This window comes from Patiria miniata, unplaced genomic scaffold (genome assembly GCF_015706575.1).
Source record: "Patiria miniata isolate m_02_andy unplaced genomic scaffold, ASM1570657v1 HiC_scaffold_15, whole genome shotgun sequence".
In the NCBI taxonomy this organism is placed as follows: domain Eukaryota; kingdom Metazoa; phylum Echinodermata; class Asteroidea; order Valvatida; family Asterinidae; genus Patiria; species Patiria miniata.
This window is the reverse complement of record NW_024037053.1, coordinates 399,591-422,530: the sequence shown is the minus strand read 5'-3', so window position 1 is coordinate 422,530 and position 22,940 is coordinate 399,591. Positions and strand designations below refer to the sequence as shown.

Sequence of the window (22,940 nt, the reverse complement as noted above, 5' to 3'; positions counted from 1 at the left end):
GTGAGGAAGTCTTTTTCAAGGTCATCTCAACATTTATTTCTACAATGTAAAGTATATTTATTAAAGTATACAAAGGGCTAATATCCGACAGACATGTGATAAACTACAAGAATAGTAATTGCAACACATTGAAAAAGGGGAATTAAGGAGGCATGTTCAAAATAACTCGTAAGTTCACGCCAGGTTAATTCTTTAGCTTATTACAGCTGGACAAAATAATGTGCAACTTGACGTGTTCTTGGACAAAGATACTTGTGACTTGACTTGTTTTTAGACCAAATGACTTGTGACTTGACTTGTGACTGGACCTAATGACTTGTGACTTGACTTGTGACTGGACCTAATGACTTGTGACTTGACTTGGACTTGCAAAAAAAGACTTGTGACTTGACTTGGACTTGTAAAAAATGACTTGCTACCACCTCTGCATTTCAGGCAGAAACCTCTGTGTTAACATTTATTTCAGCACCACAAAAGTTGCCAGAATTTTGGATGTTTTGCTGTTGTAAACTGTCTTTTGTACGGAGATTTGCTGCTGCGTCAGTACATGGCAGTAAGCCAATGAGTGAAATTTGTGTGTTGGTTCAAGTGTTTGAGCATTCCAAAAGGAATATCAACTTTCAAATTTTTCTTTGACAAACTCCTCAATTTCCTAGCTAGGCATCATACCTTTCTCTAGTCTGAATATCACCCGTTCTCCGAGAAGCCCTTTCTCCAAAAGAACATCTCATATATCAAGGAATGCAAATTTTTGCGACACCGCGCACCAGCCAATCGGAGTTGACTTTACAAAATCACGATGTCATGTCATTCCCAAATCTGGACTAAATGTTTGATTGGTCAATTCGGATGCAGTGTTTTTGCAATACAACAACGGCGCCAGGCCGGGCATCGAGATCTATTTGGCTCTAAGGTTGGCGCGTATTGCTTAACATAATACAGAGCGCGTGACTGAAGCCAAAAGAATAATGGATGTTGTGTCTGGGTTTTATTTTTGGATGTCTATGACGCGACGACGGGTATAGAACGCGTCCGCTGATTGGTCAGAATCTCGAGGTGACAATGCAGTCTTTTTGCATAATTAATTGCCGAATCTGCCTACATATCATAGACCCAGGCTTTAGCCAGGGTCTTTTACATAGACTAACCTTTCTCTTGGTGCCCCCTGACAGCTCTGAAGGTTTCTTGCTTGCATGCTGCGTGATGTTCAGGGCATCCATGAAACTTTGGGTACAAAAAGAGTATTCCATCATTTCAATTTCATTCTCAAAACAGCAAATACAATGAAACATAACACAAGCCAGATGATAATGACAGAGAAAGAATTATATCCGATAGAATCCGATAAAACAAATTGACCATGTAGATTTCATCATTCAAACATCATGATGGCAACTGGAGCTGAATTAAAATTTAACTGTTCACCAAAGTACATGGTTTTTGGCATTCAATATAACCAACATTTGTCTAGGTACAAAAGTGACCCAGAAACCAAACGGTAAAGTGGTCATGAAAGTAAATGCTTTATTGACACATTTTCACTAAAATCACCTTATCTCTAACATTCCTGGTAGGGTAAAATATTGTATCTGCTGAATTCACAGGCAAATTTTGAAGTAAAAAAAAATACTTGGCATGAATCTTACTTGGGAATATCTGACAAACGAGGGCGCTTTTGCTATGATGCCATTTCAGGAAGACACTGTTCACTTCAGGGGTTTTCTGTTCAGGTGCATTTTCAAGTTTTGCTTTTTCAACTTTTTCAAACCTGCGTCGTCTGACACAAATAACGGCCAGCTCTGAATAAAATGTTAAGCCCCTGTCACACTTTTGCGTATCCCAATTCCTTATGAGTTCCTTATCAAAATTTTTCAATACGCAGCCGTACGATCAAAAACGTCGAAATTTTTTGATTACTTTGACTTATGTGCGACGCACATCTAGCGAACAAGTAACGAATTCAGCGCATCCACTGCGTATCTGTGCATTTCTCATAAGTTACGAATAAGTACAATGCGCTGCCCGCTCGCAGGACGAGCGGTACTAATTCGTGCAATACGTCGGCATTCGATAGGAGTTCGTTCAGCGTGCGTTGTATCTGCGCATAGTATATAGGAGGTCAGTGTATTACCGCGTATGAACAGCTTGTCCCCCATGAACACATAGCGTACTCGTACCGCGCTCGACCGATGTGTTGCGTATTTATAACTCATGACCTGCGTAACAGCGTACGCAGCGTAGTTTTGTGCATGCCCAAAACTATCCAGCGTACTGGGCCATACCGTGTGTATGCCTGCGTACATAAAACTTACACAAAACGATAGAGATGCATATGAGGTGCGTATTGTGCGTACGACTGCCTATGAAAAAAATGTCAATGCGCAACTCATAAGGAATTAGGATACGCAGAAGTGTGACAGGGCCCTTACAAAATGGCACCCTCTAGAATTCATGCACCCTGCGAATGTGAGGCTACTCACTGCTGAGCTACGGTCTCGACGTCGGTAGGGTGAATGCCCTTAATCAACCCATAGGCCTCCAGGTGTTCCTGCATTGTCACATGGGAGTACAGCGGATCGTGTTGAGGGCAGTAGCCCATGACTTGGAAGGCTTCGCTCAGAGAGGAGGTGATGTCATAGCCGGCAATTTGGACCTGAACAGGGGGGACAGGACATGACACTAAACAGTCAATTTGATAAATAACAAGCTCGATATGATCTCGGAATTAGCTGCGGACTCCCAACGAATTTGTGTTGCACTTAGCGTGCGGAATGTTTACGGTCGTTGTCTACATAACAAAAAGTTTGGGGCCCAAACGCGCAAAAGATCAATGTGTGTGATACAGCTCCACAGCTTGCCCAATTGACCTTGCGATTTGCATAGCACATGCAACACGCTGGCCATGTGCACTCACACAACTGACCTCTGCAAGAAAACCAGTCATGAAAAATGATCAGCAGTTTCTTAACCAATGAAATCGAGCCTTATATGAATGAAAAGAGAACTTCATCTTTTTTACAAAACCGCTACCCCCAGTGTGTTCTGACATTGGGATCTCGAGATATGTTGAGATAAACAACCAAAGGTCTGTCACGAACGGTCATTTTCTGTTCCGCTCCATAGGCAATAGCCTCATACCCCACATTTTCAAGAAAAAAATGATCAGTAGTTTTTCTTTTCATTGGCCCGCTGAGCAGGGGTAATAATAATGTACCGTGCCTCGACAGCTTGTTTGGTTGATATGTGCACTTTTAAAAATCCAGTTTTTATTAGTATTAGTATTAAAAGATGAGACAGGGAAAAGGAAGGACGTTTACTTGACGCCGTGCTGTTCCCAAAATATTTCATCAAACACCGACCTGTCCTTTGGTAGCTTCAGTATCTGCTGTGATGACGTTCATGGAAGTGGTTTTACCAGCTCCGTTGGGTCCCAGTAGGCCGAACACTTCCCCTTCATTCACGCTCAGTGACAGGTTACGGACGGCCAACTTGTTGCTGTGTTGCTTCCGGCAGCAGCCCTTGGACCGATCAAACTCTTTGCGGATGCCTGATGCTGCCACGACACATTTCTGAGCAATTGGAGGCAAATTCAGAAGGGGGAAAAAAAAAGGAGAAACATAACACCTTTGTATATGTATAATGTGCCTTTGTGTCACATCACTATAGGCTAATAGCCACGGGCGTCGCCAGGATTTTTTCTAGAAGGGAGAAATTCACCAGAAGCGAAGGGACGTTCACTCTGGCTAGTCAAAACAATGGCAGGGAAAACTGCACAGACTCAGATACATCTTGGAGAGATACACGCTCGGCGGTTGCCGCAATTATTAAAATCATAGGCAATTAGGGACAGAATAACGAGTATAATTTTTGTCAATAACACAATCCCCATAGTCACACAGGAAAAAGACACACATTTGAAACCAAAGACATCGTGGAATAACAGGTATTGCATGCCGCAATCTGTGGAGCACGGACCTCACAAGGTGACACCGTTCACTTTACATGGAATTTCATGGGCTTATGTTTTTCACTGAATTTTTCGGGAGCCGGTTCCGATTCTGTTTAGGGCCCGTGACCATTCAGCCCCGGTATGAAAAGGGCCCCCCGGTTAGCTCGTCCCCTCCCAAGAAGTCCTCTCGTACCGTCCCAGTTACCGGCCCAGGAGCTGGTCCTGTTGCTAATCAGGAACTCCTCTATCCTGGGGTCTATTGTTTGCAAGCATTGACACATGTAATATATCCCAGAAGAAACCCGCTTGTGGTTTTCATCTCTCATCGCGAAACAATAGAACACTTTCGTCGGCACAGATCAAAACCCCTGCCATGCGGTTTCGCACACAATGGGACCGTAAATTACCAAGGCATTATGGAAGGATTTTATCTTTAATCCGGTAAGTCTGCTATTGTTCTGCTCTGGACGTTCTCTGCAGGGCAATAAATTGATGCGCCTGACTGACTTCAAAACTTCTGGTCAGACAGGACCATGTACCGGACGAGACTGGGCTGAAGACCGGACTGGCTTTGGACCGGACGGGTACCCGGGGGCCCTTTTCATACCAGGGCTGAATGGCCACAGTCCCTTAGAGAACCGGAACCTGCTCCGGAAATGCTGGAACCGCCCAACGCTAAGTCAAACACCACTGAAGGACTGACCTCAGTATTAAGGCCTTGGTCAAAGATTGCTTGGACTTTCTCCCTCTCTTCCTTGACATCGGGGTCCTCGTTCTCAATGATGTCTCTGTTGAAGGCCCCGCCTTGCCTCTTTCTACGGTATAGAGAAAAGTTTGATAACAGAACAGACTAGACAAGCCTACAGGGTGACCCCAAAAAAATGCAACCCCAAAACATTTGCCTCTTTAAAAAAAAAAGGGATCGGTGGATTTTTATGGTTTTGGTATCAGCTGACAGCTTTTTCTTTTAAATACTGAAAAAAAAAATCATGAAAATAGCACTTTGGGTTGCTGAGAAAATGCCAATTATGTAAAAGTAGTTATTTTTCATCCTGTACACAAAAAAATTACCACAGTAAAGGATTTTCACCGTATTTATTTGAGCATTTCCTAATCCTTACAAACAACATGGCACATAATGAGACAAGAGTGCAAATGAATTTGAAGGAAATACCTTTTAATTTCTACCTGAACAGGTATCTCATCCTTTTTAGTCCAAGTTTAAACCCTTTCAGCACCATGAATATTTCAAAATACTAAAGAAATTGCACAAATGAAGGATAATTGCACAGTTGGCTTACAGTAAAATGTTTCACTGTTTGGAAGTTGTTTTGCTTTGGCAGAGGTTTGCGCCCTCTTGAGTGCTTTCTAGTATTCAAATTAGCATAATATCACCATTCTTGCGATTTTCACTGAGCTTTTTTTCACCATGCATGGTTAAAGGGCTATACTTTACTATTTATGTAATTTTATGTAAATTTTTATGTTTTTTTATGTGAAAAAAATTGAAATAAGTTAACTCTAGGTGAAAATTGCTGTCAAAAGTGGATTTCCTTTATTTTGAACCAGCCTGTGTTGTGAATGGCTCCCTGATTGACCAGGAAGCATGGGCGTCAATCCTGGGGGGGACAGGGGGACATGTCCCCCCCCCCACTTTTTGAAGGGTGGGGGACACAATATCAAATGTCCCCCCCCCCCCAGATTTTGAACTCGTGTCTCATTTACAGGGCCCTATTATGTACTTCAATGTATCTATTGCTTAAAAAATATTGGTTAAAGTGGTCAGAAATTGCCTCAGATAGCACCACAGAGCATTTAGAATCCAAATTTTTTCGGGGCCCTTAAGTGGGCCCAGAACCCCACGCATGTAGCTTAGAATTCTGGTAGCCAATTCAATGACTCCAACCTCGAAAACGATGTTCAAATAATTATTTTTGCTACGAAAATATTAGTTAAAGCATGGAGAAAAGTGGTAAGAAATTGCTTCAGATCACACCACAGAGCATCTAGAATCAAATTTTTTTCGGGGCCCTTAAGCGGGCCCCGAACCCCACGCCGTAAGGGCTTCGAGCTTCGCATCAGTTCTGATCAAGGTATGTCCCCCCACTTTTGAGAAGCGATTGACGCCCCTGCCAGGAAGTACTCAAGGATCTACCTGCACTTCCATTCCTCCAACAGTGAACCTCCGGTTGAGCGGATCTCCAGGACGTACAGCAAGAAGGTGAACAGTACGAGCTCACCCACGACCTGCAATACATAAACCTGATCGTCAAACGGTCTTCATCCAAAAACAATTGCTCAGTCAGCAATTTTGTTTAGACCTTCTAAAGAATCTCTTAATGGGGCAGATAGGGGACGTTTTTGGGGGGAATAATGCCTTTGATGATACAAGCATGGCATTTGGCACACAGTCAGAGTATATGTCTTACAAATGATATATATGGCTAAAGGGCCATCGCAGATTTGTCCTTTGAAAAAAGATAGGTAGACTAAACCTAATAATCGTAGTGCTTATATAGCGCTTTTCATCGTATCAACAATCTCAAAGCACTTTACAATTATTACCCCGTTCATAAGGCCATGGGACGCGGCAGCTGATATCAGCGCTCAATCGGTCCTCGACTAAGGTACCCATCTATACTCCAAGGTGGAGGGAGGCAAATGTAGTAGCATCTTTCCCCAAAATGGCCGCCCGACCCTTTTTCCAAAAAGACAGGCTGGGCTATTTTTCAAGATGGCCGCAAGTTGGTTTTTTTTAAATGGCGGCCACTTGAACTCAGGAAATGACATACCAGCTTTATATGGACTACATGCAACAGACAAAGAGGCCAACATGATGTCAATGTTTAAAATTTATCCTTTTTTTTCCAGTTTTTTTCTTTTCAATTAAAAAAAAAGAAGGAGGCGGCCTCCAAAAGGGAAGCACGCTTAAAGCAAAAAAAAAAGTCTCCGGTTTCTGGTATGGAGCTTGCCCAAAAAGTGGTGCGGCGACGCGGCTTTTTTTTTTTTTTACCTGATTTTTTTGCTTCAAATGTCGGCTGATGACTGCAAATGGTGCCCGACTAAACTTAGTGCAAATATATGGGAGTCCAGAGAGGCCACATAAAGCTTATTCTCGACCATAACCCAATCTAAAAACACGTTAAAATTGTGCAGCAGCAGGATTCCAGTCAAACCAGTGAGTTTGGCGGTTTTGAGACATCATCTTTCATTGGAAAAAAACTTTTTCATTTTGCTGACGCGCATGGCTACGGCGACGCGCGCGCATACCAGAAACCGGAGACTTTTTGTTTTGGCCTAACATGTTTTTGTTTTTTTAATTTTGCCTTAAGGCTGGCACCAACCCAGAAATTAGTCTGAGTATCACCCATTATCCACAGAGCCAAATCCTGGAGAACGTCTGACATCTCCCGACATGCAAATTTATGCAAGCCACGCGCCAGCCAATCGGAGTCGACTTTACTCAATCGTGACGTCATTTCCTTCCCAAATCAGGAATAAATGGTTTGATTGGTCAATTCGAATGCAGTGCTTTGTAATACCACAACAACCGGCCCCATATCGTGTAACATGATACAGAGCGCGTGACACGTTTTTTTTTTAAATCCATTGTCTATGTGACGCGCAACGGGTGAATGACCCGATATAGAAAGCGCCCGCTGATTGGTCAAAATCTGGGAGGTCAAGAGGCGGGGTCTTGCCTAATTAATCAGCAAATCTGTTCACGCGAAATAGACCACAGTATTCCCCGTGGTCTATTACATACACTACCCAGAAATTAGAGTCTGGGCAAATGTTATGGCCACAGACAGCGATTTCTTTGTGTATTAAAGTGGAACACACTGAGAATGACAAACGTGCTACTCACACAGAGAATGGTTGGCAGAATTTTTTGATTAAAGTCAAGATAGTAACCGAAGGTGAGCTGATCCAATTGTTTGTTGAACTTCGCACCATCATAGATCTAAGTTGATTAAAAACAAAACAAAAAACCATAGATTATTCTTAGAAAACTGGTAGATCAAGGATACTTGTTTAATACCAGCCAAGCACATATTCATACCCATTCGTAAATAGTGTTCGTTCAAGAAGTCAAAACAATTCAAAAATTATAAATTTCCAATGATTTTGTTCAACCATTTTACTGCATGTTTTATGAAACACCCCTCTAGCTATGGTTATGGTATGTGCCTCTGGCGAGTAGTACTAAAAATCTCCTTATATGGAGATTGGAGAACTTAGCGGTGCCAGTGTGTAGTATTGCGCATACCTACATGAAGATAATAATGGAGAGTGAGTGGTCACGTGTAATCGGGTTCAACCAATAAAAGGGTCAAAGGGACCATTTAGCTAAACACCCCTCTAGCTATGGTTATGGTACGTGTATGTGCCTCTTGCGAGTAGTACTAAAAATCTCCTTATATGGAGATTAGAGAACTTAGCGGTGCCAGTGTGTAGTATTGCGCATACCTACATGAAGATAATATGGAGAGTGAGTGGTCACTTGTGATCGGGTTCAACCAATAAAAGGGTCAAAGGGACCCTTTAGCTAAACACCCCTCTAGCTATGGTTATGGTATGTGCCTCTTGCGAGTAGTACTAAATATCTCCTTATATGGAGATTGGAGAACTTAGCGGTGCCAGTGTGTAGTATTGCGCATACCTACATGAAGATAATATGGAGAGTGAGTGGTCACGTGTGATCGGGTTCAACCAATAAAAGGGTCAAAGGGACCCTTTAGCTAAACACCCCTCTAGCTATGGTTATGGTATGTGCCTCTTGCGAGTAGTACTAAAAATCTCCTTTTATGGAGATTGGAGAACTTAGCAGTGCCAGTGTGTAGTATTGCGCATACCTACATGAAGATAATATGGAGAGTGAGTGGTCACTTGTGATCGGGTTCAACCAATAAAAGGGTCAAAGGGACCCGAGTCCAAATTCATTGGACACTGGGAAAAAAAAGTATTTCAAACCAGTTGGTGTTTTGCCAACCGTTTAAAACCATCCACGTGACGGGCTCTCGACCAATAGGAATGGGTAAACTGTCCTCGGTATTTATGAATGGCAGTTTAAAGTGACCCAGTAAAGCTCGCAGGCATCAAAAGGGCTCAATGCAGTGACTCATTTCATTTCTAGTAAGTTACGATCTTTTTGGCTTTAGGCATGATATCACAAAACAACTGTTGACTGCTGTGATGTGGGATATGACGTTTTTAACCCCCTCGTGGCAAGGGCGGATCCAGGGGGGGGGGGGCCAAAGGGGGCCATGGCCCCCCCCCCAAAAAAAAACCGAAACCAATTTTTTTTAATTTTTATTTATGTGACATCGCAATAAAGGCAGGCAATGAGTACACCACCTTCTTTTCCTCAAAAAAACATTAGTTAAAGTGGTCAGAAATTGCCTCAGATCGCACCACAGAGCATCTAGAATCAAAATTTGACCCACTTTTTTGGGGGACCAAAATTTTTTTTGGCCCCCCAAAAAATTGTGTTCTGGATCCGCCCTTGCCTCGGGGCGTAAAGCACCCTCAGCCTTGGGTGTTAAAAAACCTGCCATATCCCACATCACAGCAGTCATCAACTGTTAAAGGTACAGTCCATAATTTGCAGCTATCCAAAAAGTAACTGAAGTAATTATTGTTGAAAAGCATACTTGGTTTAAAGACAGTAATGGGACTAAACTCCCTGTGAAATTATTCTTTCTGGCAAGCTGTCGTTTTGAAGAAATCAATGAAAGAAGGCCTTACCAACAATGCCTCTAGAGACGCATTGTTGGACATTTCCTTGAGTAGTTTGTTTCTTTTTTCGACGACACACACACGCGCACGGTCGCTATAATTTGTCAGCTGAGTGCGCGACATCGCGCAGCTGCAATCAACTCAGTGAGAACGTGTCTCGGACGCTGAAATTCTGGCCCAATTCAAAACATGTCTCAGCAACATTTGATTTGAAATCGAGATACTAGAATATTGTTATCTCGGAATATACAGCATATACTGAGCTGAAACTTCATCAGGTTAGTTGTTCAGCACCCTTCTTTAGATTTTGAACACTTTTGTTGCTTCGAACGAACATAATGCACAAATTACAAATGATGGACGCTACCTTTAAATCAACAAATATTTATAATCAGTAAATTTTTGTTTTCCCAGCCTCTCTCACCTGATTGAAGTAATACATCTCACCAAAGATAATGTAGGGTGGCCACAGGACGCACATTACGTAATGCATAATCATGGCAACAGCCTGGGAGTTTGTGGCATCAAATATCAGTACGATAGTCATCAGAATGACGGGTAACTGCAAGTGTAATGGAGAAACAAACAACCGGTAGCATGGGACTTATATCTAGCCAAGGCGTTCCAGAATATTATCCCCGTTCATCAGGCCATGAGACCACTTTCTTGCAGAAGCTTGAGGTCAGCGTGATGAAGCTTCTATCCTCACAGATACCCGTTGATATTGGAGAGAGAGTCAATTGCAGTAAAGTGTCTTGCCCAAGAACCCAAGCAGCATGTTTCCTGTCAGGGTTCAAACTGGAGTTGAAGTCGAGTATTTTCCAAGTACTTTAGCTGTTTGTTGTGAACAATGCATGAGAAACATTGACAGTAGACAGCAAATGAAGTCAGTGTTACAGAAAAATAAACTAAGGTATTTGAATACATGAAAATACATTTAGCGTGTTCAATTACTTTCCGCGTTCACTCATGCAAGCGCGACTGCGTTCGATTAAACTCTCAACTGACGTCTCGCGCTTACTTGAGCCTGGCCCAAGCAACTGACCTGCCGAGCCAGTTACTTGGGTATTAAAGTATCCCATAAAAAATAAGACTGTGCTAAAACATGGCTCCCATCCCTTACAGAAATGCTTGCAAGCTTGCATCAAGCTAGCAGCAAGCTTGCAAGCAAGCTAGCAGCAAGCTTGCAGCCAAGCTTGCAAGCTCGCGGCAAGCTTGCAAGCTTGCAAACTTGCGGCAAACTTGCAGCAAGCTTGCAGGCAAGCTCACCGGAAAGTTTGCGGGTAATATGTGCGGCAATGCGCCAGCGGTGGGCCAGCGTTGGGAAGTTCAAAAACAACTCTAGACGATGGGTGGATATTGAGACATTGTGTTAACAGTGTGTCTGAAGCAGCATGGCTTCAGTCAAGCATGTCACCTTCAATATAATTATTTAAAACCAAGTAAGATTTGAGGCTTTGCATGGTGGAGATACTAAAAAATTAAAGGTTTGCGGAAACACCATGTGCGAATAATTTCTCAACTAAGAGAATGGTTCTGAAAAGAACCAGAGGTATAAACTGGACGTTTCGGTCAGTGTGCTCTGACCGTCTTCAGGAGAGTGCCTAAACTCTAAGAAAGTGAATACTTAGCAAAAGGCGAAATCAATGAAGTGTGAAGTTGCATCCTGTGAGGATGCCAAGTAGACGGGATCCTAGAGCAAGCTTGGTGCCCACTGAAGTGGAACAGTAGGGTTGCAGTCTCAGTAGAGGGAGGACCTAGAGTATAGGAGACCCATCAGTCTAAGGTGGTAGCTGAGGACCTAGGGTATAGGAGACCCATCAGTCTGGAGAAGTGGGAGCCAGATGTCGTTGAGGTGAAACCCGATGTCTTGCGGAACTGTGTTGTGCTTGCGGATCTCAATGGCTTCCCGTATGCGTCTTGGATGCCAGAACTGGATCGGTGCGATGAGTTCGGCCGCATCCCAATCAACTTTGTGGTCGTTGATGTGGGAATGTTTGACAATGGCCGATTTGTCAAAAACCGACTTTATACCTCTGGTTCTTTTCAGAACCGTTCTCTAAGTTGAGAAATTATTCCCACATGGTGTTTCCGCAAACCCTTTCATTATTTAGTATCTCCGCCATGCAAAGCCTCAAATCTTACTTATCACAAAATACTCGGCCTCATATCAGTTGCCGAAACACAAATTTTAACTGCTATTCTCTTTGTGCAACTTTGTACCGGCGCAGTACGCAGTGTGCAGCTGGCAGTTTTGAATATCCGAATATTTGGTCAAATGCAGTTTTGAGTAATCGAATACTAAAAACTCGGAAATGGACAGCCCTATTCATTTGAAAATTGATGCTACAGCGAGAATCTTCCTCATTATTTTATGAGTGCTGATGGTTTAAAAACAATCAAGTAGGAAAGAATGCAGTATCTAGACGCCACTTCAGCGATTGTGTTTCCTTAAAAAAATTGGAAATGTTTCTCAGTCCCAGATTCATGTCTTTTCAACATTTTTTGCAATGACTCCCCTTTATGGAGACGGCATATGAAGAAAAAAGTGGCGTCAGGTTGCAACATTCTTTCCATATAAAAAGTACAATCATCCTTTTAGTGTGAGTTGTAATTTATTTATTTTTTATTTTATTTTGTTTTGCTTTTCCTAGCATGGTGGTAAAGAAGAGCGCTCACATTGACAAAATCACGGAGCTGGTGACAACCCACGTCCCGGAGAGTGTCGTCTCCCGCAGTCACGGCATGGAACTGGCCTACACCCTACCAATACAGGATGCTAACAAGTTCCCAGGTACAAACAAATCCCTCGAAATTATTCGCAAATGGTGTTTGCGCAAACCTTTCATTATTTAAAACCAATTCACTTTAAAAATGGGCCCCGATATTTAACGTTTGTTATTCATTACGACCACGTTTGTCACTCGTATGTCGTCGAGTGACCCGAGATCGTTCATTTACTCTCATGTATTGCACATGTACAACTTTCCCCGATTTAGAGGCACAAGAAAGCGCGGGGAGAGTAATCGAACACGCTAATTTTACTAAAAATTTTGGAATAGCAGTACTCGAAAAGTACTCAATAATGGTCTATTTTTCTGAATTTACATATGTACTTACGAATATGTAAAAAAACTGAGCCATCGACTGGGTCGTCTTGAACTCCCTGAAGAGAAAGCTGAGACAGAAGCAGAAAAGGACCTCCAAGGGAATGTAGAAGATTATGAAGACGATGAGGCAGACGATTGCCCCTGCTGTGGTGAACGCGGAGCCACCCACTGCGAAGCCTGTGGCCAGATTGACGACGATACCAACGGCAGCAATCAGATACAGCTGGCTGCCGTCTATCAGCAGGTGGGAGGCCCAGTAATGGGTCATTTTGACCCCCGAGACGCGTAGCTGGGTGCGTATCTTCTCCTGTTTTGTTTTTGCAGATACAACAGAGATAAACTTTGTTTATACTCAAACTTTTTTGGCAACAGCTCTCATTGGTTTTAAACACATTTTCTAATCGAGGTCGTCCTCGAGTTGGTTCCTGTCCTCAATTCATCAATGATGTTGCACGTGTGTGTCCTCGATTTACACCATAAACAAACGCGGACACAGACTCTTGTTTTACTATACTCCCGAGGACAATGCTTTGTGTTTACCTTTGTCCCTGTAATATAACACTCTCCCATAGACTAAGCACACAAACCTACTACAGAGGACCATTTTGAACACAGAGGACCATTTTGAGACCCAACTCCCAAGGACTGAAAGGATCTGTTGTTCTCCCTTTGTGTGTCTGTCCTCGGGGGTTATGTAGAACAAGTACAGACAGACACACGGCCACATAGGTTTGTCTATGGTGTAAATTGAGGATTTTCTATTGTTCCTCTTCCCTTTTCCTTTGTTTATACTTGCAACAGCTCTCATTGATTGCATACACGTTTTCCAACCAAAGAGTCCTCGATTCGGTTTCTGTCCTCGATTTATCTATGATGTTGCACGTGTGGGTCCTCGATTTACACCATAAACACGAAACACAAAGACAAACAGAAGGAAATGAATACACCTGCGAAATCCCCCTTTCTTGGCTTAAAGCTATAGTCCATCATTTGCAGCCATCTGAAAAGTAACTGGCGTAATTGTTGTTGAAAAACAAACTTGGTTGAAAGATAGTAAGGGGACTAAACTCCCTGTGAAATTATTCTTTCTGGGAAGCTGTCATTTTGAAGTAATCAACAAAAGAAGGCATTTCCAACGGTGATTCTTAAGAAGCACCGTAGGAAAATTTAAATTAGTAGTTCGTTTTGTTATTCAGCGCAGCGCGCACAAGGTTTGGAACGACGCACACGCGCGCGCGGTTGTTATAATTCGTCGGATCAGTGCGCTACGTCGCGTATAGCTGCAATTCAAAACAATTCAAAACATGATTCAGTAACTTTTGATTTGAAATTGAGATCTTAGAATGCTGTTTTTCTCGGAATATACAGCTGAAGCTTAGCTGAAACTTCATCAGGTTAGTTGCTCAGTATCCTTCATTAGATTTTGAACTCTTTTGTTGCTTCAAACGAACAAAATGCACAAATTACAAATGATGGACTATAGCTTTAAAAGCCAGGGGGATAAAAAGAGGTTTTTATTCCTCACATACCTGTCTTAGTTTCACAACCTCAGTGATAAATCCTATGGGGAGCAGGCTGACGGATAAAGCCACTAGCAAAACCAAGAGGAAGGTGTAACTGATCGTCGCTCCGAAAATCTGCCTAGGAAAGGGCTTGCTGGCGATGATCACATCGTTCAAATCCTTGCCTGGCGCCTGCAGGCGGGCGATGGCGTTGTTCAGCAACCCTAAGATGACGGGGATAGAGTGCTGGGCTGTGCTGTTATACAGTGCCAGGAACTCTGGTGCATTGCCCTGGGGGTGGTTCAAACCGGCATTGAGCAAAGTCAATTTGAATAATCTACATACATTTGAATATATGATTACATTTGAAACTTCAAATTTCCATTGATTTTTCTATTCAACCCAAGTCAATTCTAATACCATGAATACATTTGAATATTATGAAAGTTTGAAAATTCACATGTCAGTGCATTTTTCATTCAATAGGAGTGAATTTGAAACATTTGAAATGTTTGAATATGTGAATTTTAAATTTTGATCAAATGTTGAAGTTTTTGACGTAGTTCAGTTAGGCCAAAAAAAAAAAGTCTCCCGTTTCTGGTATGGAGCTTGCCCAAAAAGTGGTGCGGCGATGCGGCTTTTTTTTTTTTTTTACCTGTGTTTTTTTGCTTCAAATGTCGGCGGATGACTGCGAAATGGTGCCCGACTAAACTTAGTGCAAATATATGGGAGTCCAGAGAGGCCACATAAAGCTTATTCTCGATCATAACCCCATCTAACAACACGTTAAAATTGTGCAGCAGCAGGATTCCAGTCAAACCAGTGAGTTTGGTGGTTTTGAGACATCATCTTTCAGTGAAAAAAAACCTTTTTCATTTTGCCGACACGCATGGCTACGGCGACGCACGCGCATACCAGATACCGGATACTTATTTTTTTTGGCCTTATCAAAGGTTACATCGCAGTGATTCAATTTATTTCTCACACAGTACGTTACAACCATTTATCTATCTGAGTTATTGGCACAATATAACAAAGCAATTGTTGACTGCAGTGATGTAGGATATGTCGTTTCTAACCTCCTCAGGGCGCATACATGCAGAACCCTCAGCTTCGCCTCTTGTGTTATGCGCCCCTCGGGTGTTCAAAACGTAATATCCCACATCACAGCAGTCAACAAGCTCAGGGTGAGTCCAAAAAAAAGAAACCCAAATGTCGGGACCATTGTTTTAGTGAAGTTCTGCATGTAGCACTTTCAAAATCTAGGATATGAAAACCCAATTCATAAGCTTTCTTTTAGTACAAGAATCATTCAAATCACTCATGTACTTTTCAAGTTACGAAATTTTAAACACAACAACCATTTCAATGTTCTGTCCACGGATCACAGAAAAGCTGTGCGTTCTTTTAGCACAACGAAAACAATTCACACACATCCCTACGTGATTTGTTTTCCTTTTGCTGAAGAATACTTAGCATTTTGTGATCTGTGGACAGAACTGTAAAACGGTGGTTGTGTTTAACATTCCGTAACTTGAAAAGTACATGAGTGATTTGAATGATTCTTGTACTGAAAGAAAGCTTATGAATTGGGCTTTTATATCCTAGATTTTGAAAGTGCTACATGTAGAACTTCAGTAAAACAATGGTCCCGACATTTGGGTTTCGTTATTTTTTTTTACTCACCCTGTATTGTTAAATAGCTAATGAGCTGTGGGTTTCTTTTTCAAAAAATTCCCTCAATCTTTGTAATACCTACCCAAAACCAAAAGATAGCTGAAAAAGTGAATGCCTTCTTACAGCCATAATAATCCAATAGTTTTACCGCTAATAAATAAATCACAGTTATGGAGATGCCTATCTAGATGTAACGATAGTAGTGCATATACTTTATGTACTTACAGTTGTACCCAAGTCATTTGCCACAGTAGCCATGCTACGCGGAGCTTTTGAATTCACTAGACTCATATCGGTGATTTCGTCACTGATCAATTTCATGCGTTCAAATTCCTTCTTGAGAAGCTCGATGTCTGCAGAGGAGATGGTAGCATTTTTAGATTACCGGTTGTACTTATCCATATTCATCTTATTTTTTAGTTAATTATTACTCTTTAAATGGCAATGCTACTGTTGAAACTTTTCAATGAACATTGCTGTATAACGATTAATCTTTCTGATTGTTAAATTTGTGCTCTACACTTAAAGGCACAGTCCATCATTTGTAATGTGTGCATTTTGTTCATTTGAAGCAGCAAACGTGCTCAAAATCTAAAGGGTGCTGAACAACTAACCTGATGAAGTTTCAGCTCAGCTTCAGCTGTTTATTTCGAGAAAAAACAACATTCTAAGATCTCGATTCAGCTGAATCATGTTTTGAATTGGGCCTGAATTCAGCGTCCGAGACACGTAGTCACTGAGCCTATTGCAGCTACGCCATGTCGCGCACTGAACCGACGAATAACAGCAACGCTTGCCTGCGCTTCGCCGAATAAAAAAAATTGATTTACTAAAGAAATTGCCAAGGATGCGTCTCCTATTAATGCTCATTAAGGAGAACAATTGTCCGACACGTTTGAAGTGTGGATTCGTAACACCTTACTAAAGATTCGTAATTCCGAATCCAGGCTTTGTGACCAGTGTCACAGATTTGTAGTTCCGAATCCACACTTTTAGCAATAGTGTGACGTCATAGCAATGGTTTAATCGTTCCGAATCCACACTACTTGACCAGAGCAACAGATTCAAAGTTCCCAATCCACACTTTTAACAATACTGTGACGTCATAGCAATTATTTAAAGATATAGTCCATCATTTGTAATTTGTGCATTTTGTTCGTTTGAAGCAACAAAAGTGTTCAAAATCTAATGAAGGATACTGAACAACTAACCTGATGAAGTTTCAGCTCAGCTTCAGCTGTATATTCCGAGAAAAACAGCATTCTAGGATCTCAATTTCAAATCAAAAGTTGCTGAATCATGTTTTGAATTGGGCCTGAATTCAGCGTCCGAGACGCGTTCTCACTGAGCCGACTGCAGCTATACGCGATGTCGCGCACTGATCCGATGAATTATAGCAACCGCGCGCGTGTGTGCGTCTTGCCAGTGCGTGTGTACGTCTTGCCAGTGCTTGCGCACGCTTCGCCGAATAACAAAACGAACTATTAATTTAAATTTTCCTACGGTGCGTCTTAAGAGGCACCGTTGGAAAGGCCTTCTTTCGTTGATTACTTCAAAATGACAGCTTGCCAGAAAGAATAATTTCACAGGGAGTTTAGTCCCCTTACTATCTTTCAACCAAGTATGTTTTTCAACAATAATTACGCCAGTTACTTTTCGGATGGCTGCAAATGATGGACTATAGCTTTAAGGTATGGAAACTACTACATTTTTTTTTGAGGGGGGGGAGGCTTTTTGCCTTACCCTGACCACTAGTCAAGTTGTTCTGGTACAGCAACTTAGTCAGACCACTCAGCGGCGATGAGGCAGTTGTTTTCAGGTACAGTGTGGGGTCAAGGGCCAGTTCCGGCTGGTCTTTGTTTATACCGTCATCAGGTTGCACCACGCCGGTCACAATGGCACACGCTACCAGGAGGACGATGGGAAAGAGCAGACGGAATATGTACGTCTGCAAGATGAAATAAGAACAACTTAAAGTACTTTCTGTCCCTTTAAAAAAACCTGTGACGTACGACTGCAATGTTTCATGACATTAACGACACTTTTTTGTGTAAAAAATACCGAAAAACTTACTTCAATGACTCATATTATAACTATTTTTATAGTTGTAGGCTGTCAGCTTCGGTCCAAAAATTGGGCCACCAGTATCAAATGATCGAAAGGAGCAATGCTCATAGCGATTTTTGGCAAGGTATGCACATCTAGAGTTGGAAAATGGGTGATTGCTTTGCAGTGTGAGCGGTGGCAGTTTTTTGGGTGTTATCACTTTTAATTTGGCCGCCAATATGCTTGTTACTGGATCAATTATAATGGTCGCCATTTGGTATAATGGTCGCCATTAGGCCGCCATTTAAAAAAAAAAAGTGATAGCACTCAAAAGGCTGCCCCTGCTGCAATGCTATCACATATTTTCAGGGGTGCATACCTTGCCAAAAATCACAATGAGCATTATTCCCCTCATTTGGTACAGACCAAACCCCCAGGATGATGGCCTATTGGTAAAATCATGCTTTTTCAAAATTTTACATTTTTTTTCTGAATAAATTGTTAAGGAATATGATGCCCTGTATTAAACAAATACATGTAAGCTTACTTGTTTGCATTTGCAGGCTTTTATACAGCTTTAACCCTAAAAGGGCCGGGTTATTTTGACCATCTCTCAGCCGGGGGGGGGGAGGGGGGGCGTAAGATCTCGGCCATCGAGTGACGAAAAATTTTGAAACTCAGTACATGCATAGAGCAACTCTTCATGAACATACCCAAGAAATTTCATGACCATAGGTCAAAGGGTTTTGGAATTATGGCCAATTAATTATTCATATGTATGAATGGCAATTCTGCTCTGTGTACACGGCGGAAAATTTTTCGCCGCGCGACAACCCCTCGTCCGATTTTTTTATTTTTAGTTTCAAAAGATGTGTAAATTATGCCTAGATTCTTAACTACAAAAGCCGTCAGGAGCATCTGCTACAAGCCCATTTTGATGACGTTACAAAAGTACAATCAAACAACTGTTTTGTGCCATATACTTCTACATGGGCACAGTGAATTATTTCACACATTTCGATCTACAATTCAATCGTCAATTGAAACCATTTAGGCACGTCTGGTTTCAAAGATTTAACAAAAGAGACCCCTCCCCCCACTCCACGAATACAATTTCTTTTAGCTACTGCTTTCACAATTAAATCACAAGTCAATTCACAAGTCAACGATGAGAAAGGAAAGCCTTTGTCACCGTTTGATTGGGAATTGAGTTGGGACTAGACGACTTACAACTGACTTGTGATTGACTTGCGATGGACTTCACAAGCAGCTGGACTACAACACTGCGATTTCCACAGATTGTAACGTTTCAACTCACTCTGGGGTTGCGCAGCATCTGCAGGAACTCCAGTTTACACAACGCCCTGATCTGGTACTTGCCGGGCTGTAACGGCTTGGTGATCAAATGCTCCACATTCAGGGCCATCGACTGGTCTCCCATCGACTTGTAGTTTCTACTGCGTCCTGGGTTAATCGGTGCAATGTCTGGGTTTTTTTTTTATAAACGGGGAGATGAACAGAAGGTCAAAGTTCAAACCTGCAAAGGTGAAAACTTTGTGTGCACACAGATGGTGGGTTCGCATACAGTAGTGCTGGAATTTACTACCTTACGGAGACATGCACACAATAGGGAACAAAAGATTGTATACGTCTCCACAGGACAATTTCTATAGATGAATACGTCTCCACAAGATTTTCACGAAATAGATATATGGATTTTACTCAAAAACTAGGAATTTCCAAGGTAGGTTGATCTGTCGCAAATGGAAGAGTTTTAGAAAAGGGATATTTAGTCCAAATTTCAGCCCAGGAAATTAATTCTGGTTAAAATAAGAGCATTTTGAAACTTCAATTTCAAACTCGAAAACTTTACTACACGAGAACAAAAAAATGTCTCCACAGGAATACAAATTCCAGTATGTGTGACCTTGCTACATTGAATACAATGGGGACAACAATGAGGTCGCCTTTTTCCGTGGTCGATCCCTATGTTTTGTAAATCTTAAAAAAGGTCAATTTTTGTGCATTTTTTTAAATGGCCTCAAATGACCCCTAGATGATCTTTGACCTCCAATTTCGAAAGACTTGATATGACCTCCCACCCAAGGATCACTCCATCCAAGTTACATTAAAATCCATCAAATTCTGTAGACAACGAAACATTTGCAACATAATTGAACAATGACCTCTAATGACTCCTACGTGACCTTTGACCTCAGTAATCCGATGAAGAATTGTGTCTTCCCTCCCGGGGAATACGGGGATACGGACGCTATCACGGAAAAGGACTTGTAGGGTAGGAGCATTGTTGTCCTTTTACCCCTTTTTCTAAATATTTCACTTGTGGGATACAAGTGGTCCTGGTCAGTACAGTCAAACGGGGATACGGCCGTCCGTTTCAGCAGATGGGAGTTCCAGGGTACTTGCATTGTTGTCCTTTTATCCCTTTTTCAAAAGTTTTCACTTGTGGGGTACCGTTTTCTAAAGATTTTACTTGTGGGGTACCATTCGCTTTGTACGAGTACCCCACAAGTGGCTGAAAACGGTACCCCACAAGTGAAATCTGTAGAAAAACGGTACCCCACAAGTGAAATCTGTAGAAAAACGGTACCCCACAAGTGCAATCTTTAGAAAAACGGTACCCCACAAGTGAAATCTGTAGAAAAACGGTAACCCACAAGTGCAATCTGTAGAAAAACGGTACCCCACAAGTGAAATCTTTAGAAAAACGGTACCCTACAAGTGAAATCTTTAGAAAAACAGTATCCCACAAGTGAAATCTGTAGAAAAACGGTACCCCACAAGTGAAATCTGTAGAAAAACAGAACCCCACAAGTGAAATCTTTAGAAAAACAGTACCCCACAAGTGAAATCTGTAGAAAAAACGGTACCCCACAAGTGCAATCTGTAGAAAAACGGTACCCCACAAGTGAAATCTGTAGAAAAACGGTACCCCACAAGTGCAATCTGTAGAAAAACGGTACCCCACAAGTGAAATCTGTAGAAAAACGGTACCCCACAAGTGAAATCTGTAGAAAAACGGTACCCCACAAGTGCAATCTGTAGAAAAACGGTACCCCACAAGTGAAATCTTTAGAAAAACGGTACCCCACAAGTGCAATCTTTAGAAAAACGGTACCCCACAAATGAAATCTGTAGAAAAACGGTACCCCACAAGTGAAATCTGTAGAAAAACGGTACCCCACAAGTGAAATCTGTAGAAAAACGGTACCCCACAAGTGAAATCTGTAGAAAAACGGTACCCCACAAGTGCAATCTTTAGAAAAACGGTACCCCACAAGTGCAATCTGTAGAAAAACGGTACCCCACAAGTGCAATCTGTAGAAAAACGGTATCCCACAAGTGCAATCTGTAGAAAAACGGTACCCCACAAGTGCGATCTTTAGAAAAACAGTACCCCACAAGTGAAATCTTTAGAAACTCGGTACCCCACAAGTGAAATCTTTAGAAAAACGGTACCCCACAAGTGAAATCTTTAGAAAAACGGTACCCCACAAGTGCAATCTGTAGAAAAACGGTACCCCACAAGTGCAATCTGTAGAAAAACAGTACCCCAAAAGTGCAATCTTTAGAAACTCGGTACCCCACAAGTGAAATCTTTAGAAAAACGGTACCCCACAAGTGCAATCTTTAGAAAAACGGTACCCTACAAGTGAAATCTGTAGAAAAACAGTACCCCACAAGTGCAATCTGTAGAAAAACGGTACCCCACAAGTGCAATCTGTAGAAAAACGGTACCCCACAAGTGCAATCTGTAGAAAAACGGTACCCCACAAGTGCAATCTGTAGAAAAACAGTACCCCACAAGTGAAATCTGTAGAAAAACGGTACCCCACAAGTGCAATCTTTAGAAAAACAGTACCCCACAAGTGCAATCTTTAGAAAAACAGTACCCCACAAGTGCAATCTGTAGAAAAATGGTACCCTACAAGTGCAATCTGTAGAAAAACGGTACCCCACAAGTGAAATCTGTAGAAAAACGGTACCCCACAAGTGAAATCTTTAGAAAAACAGTACCCTACTAGTGAAATCTTTAGAAAAAACGGTACCCTACAAGTGAAATCTTTTTAAAAAAAGGTACCCCACAAGTGAAATCTGTAGAAAAACGGTACCCCACAAGTTAAATCTGTAAAATGGTACCCCACAAGTGAAATCTTTAGAAAAACAGTACCCTACTAGTGAAATCTTTAAGAAAAACGGTACCCCACAAGTGAAATCTTTAGAAAAAGGGATAAAAGGACAAAAATGCAAGTACCCCAGAACTCCCATCTGCTGAAACGTCTGGTTGTACGGGGATACAAAATTTCGGACTGGTAAGTGTCCCCCAAAACTTTGTTTCGGCGACACAAAAACAAATTGTGCACCAAGCTTCCAATGGCATATTTTATGGGTTGTTTGTTTGCCCTACTTTACCTGACGTCTGGACAATATCTGCTTCCTCGATCGGCTCATCCTCTTCATTCTCCTCGTCGCTGATGTTCAGAAAGACTTCCTCCAGCGACGTCATGGAAACCCCGTATGACTTGATGCCCAGTTGCTTGGCAACCGTGCCGCCTTGCATGCCAGCATCAGACTCAAGGGCTTGGAAGAGATCTGTGTGTCACAGAGTGTCAATATTTTCAGATTTCATTTTTACTTTCTTTTTAATAATTCCACTTTAACGGAGAATGTACAACATTTGCTTCTGCTGTAATTTTCAGAAATTCATGGATTTTGGGGTAAATAGTTATAGCAAATATTGTATACACTGACCTGTTCAAAGTTTTGTGTTCATAGATGCTGGAAAAACCCAAGAAAGAAATGCTGTTCTTGTAGTCTGGTTCCCTGACCCTACTTCAGACAAAACGGGGCAATTTTATGTCGGGGAATTGTCTCAGGTCAAGGAACCAGACTAGC

The 22,940-nt window shown here is 41.9% G+C and overlaps 1 protein-coding gene across 1 annotated transcript in view; it reads right to left on the bottom strand.

Annotated features, from left to right (window-relative positions):
- Positions 1-22,940, bottom strand: part of LOC119722300 (ATP-binding cassette sub-family A member 5-like) — a 57,292-nt gene that overhangs the window by 7,892 nt on the left and 26,460 nt on the right. Inside the window, exons 16-28 of the mRNA XM_038192344.1 lie at positions 22,458-22,637; positions 19,342-19,508; positions 17,721-17,925; positions 16,203-16,330; positions 14,328-14,591; positions 12,809-13,105; positions 10,113-10,250; positions 7,818-7,913; positions 6,105-6,196; positions 4,653-4,764; positions 3,360-3,569; positions 2,481-2,653; positions 1,149-1,224 (exon numbers count right to left, since the gene is read on the bottom strand). Of these exons, the coding sequence (XP_038048272.1) occupies positions 1,149-1,224; positions 2,481-2,653; positions 3,360-3,569; positions 4,653-4,764; positions 6,105-6,196; positions 7,818-7,913; positions 10,113-10,250; positions 12,809-13,105; positions 14,328-14,591; positions 16,203-16,330; positions 17,721-17,925; positions 19,342-19,508; positions 22,458-22,637 (2,138 nt within the window). The remainder of the gene's footprint in view (positions 1-1,148; positions 1,225-2,480; positions 2,654-3,359; positions 3,570-4,652; positions 4,765-6,104; positions 6,197-7,817; positions 7,914-10,112; positions 10,251-12,808; positions 13,106-14,327; positions 14,592-16,202; positions 16,331-17,720; positions 17,926-19,341; positions 19,509-22,457; positions 22,638-22,940) is intronic.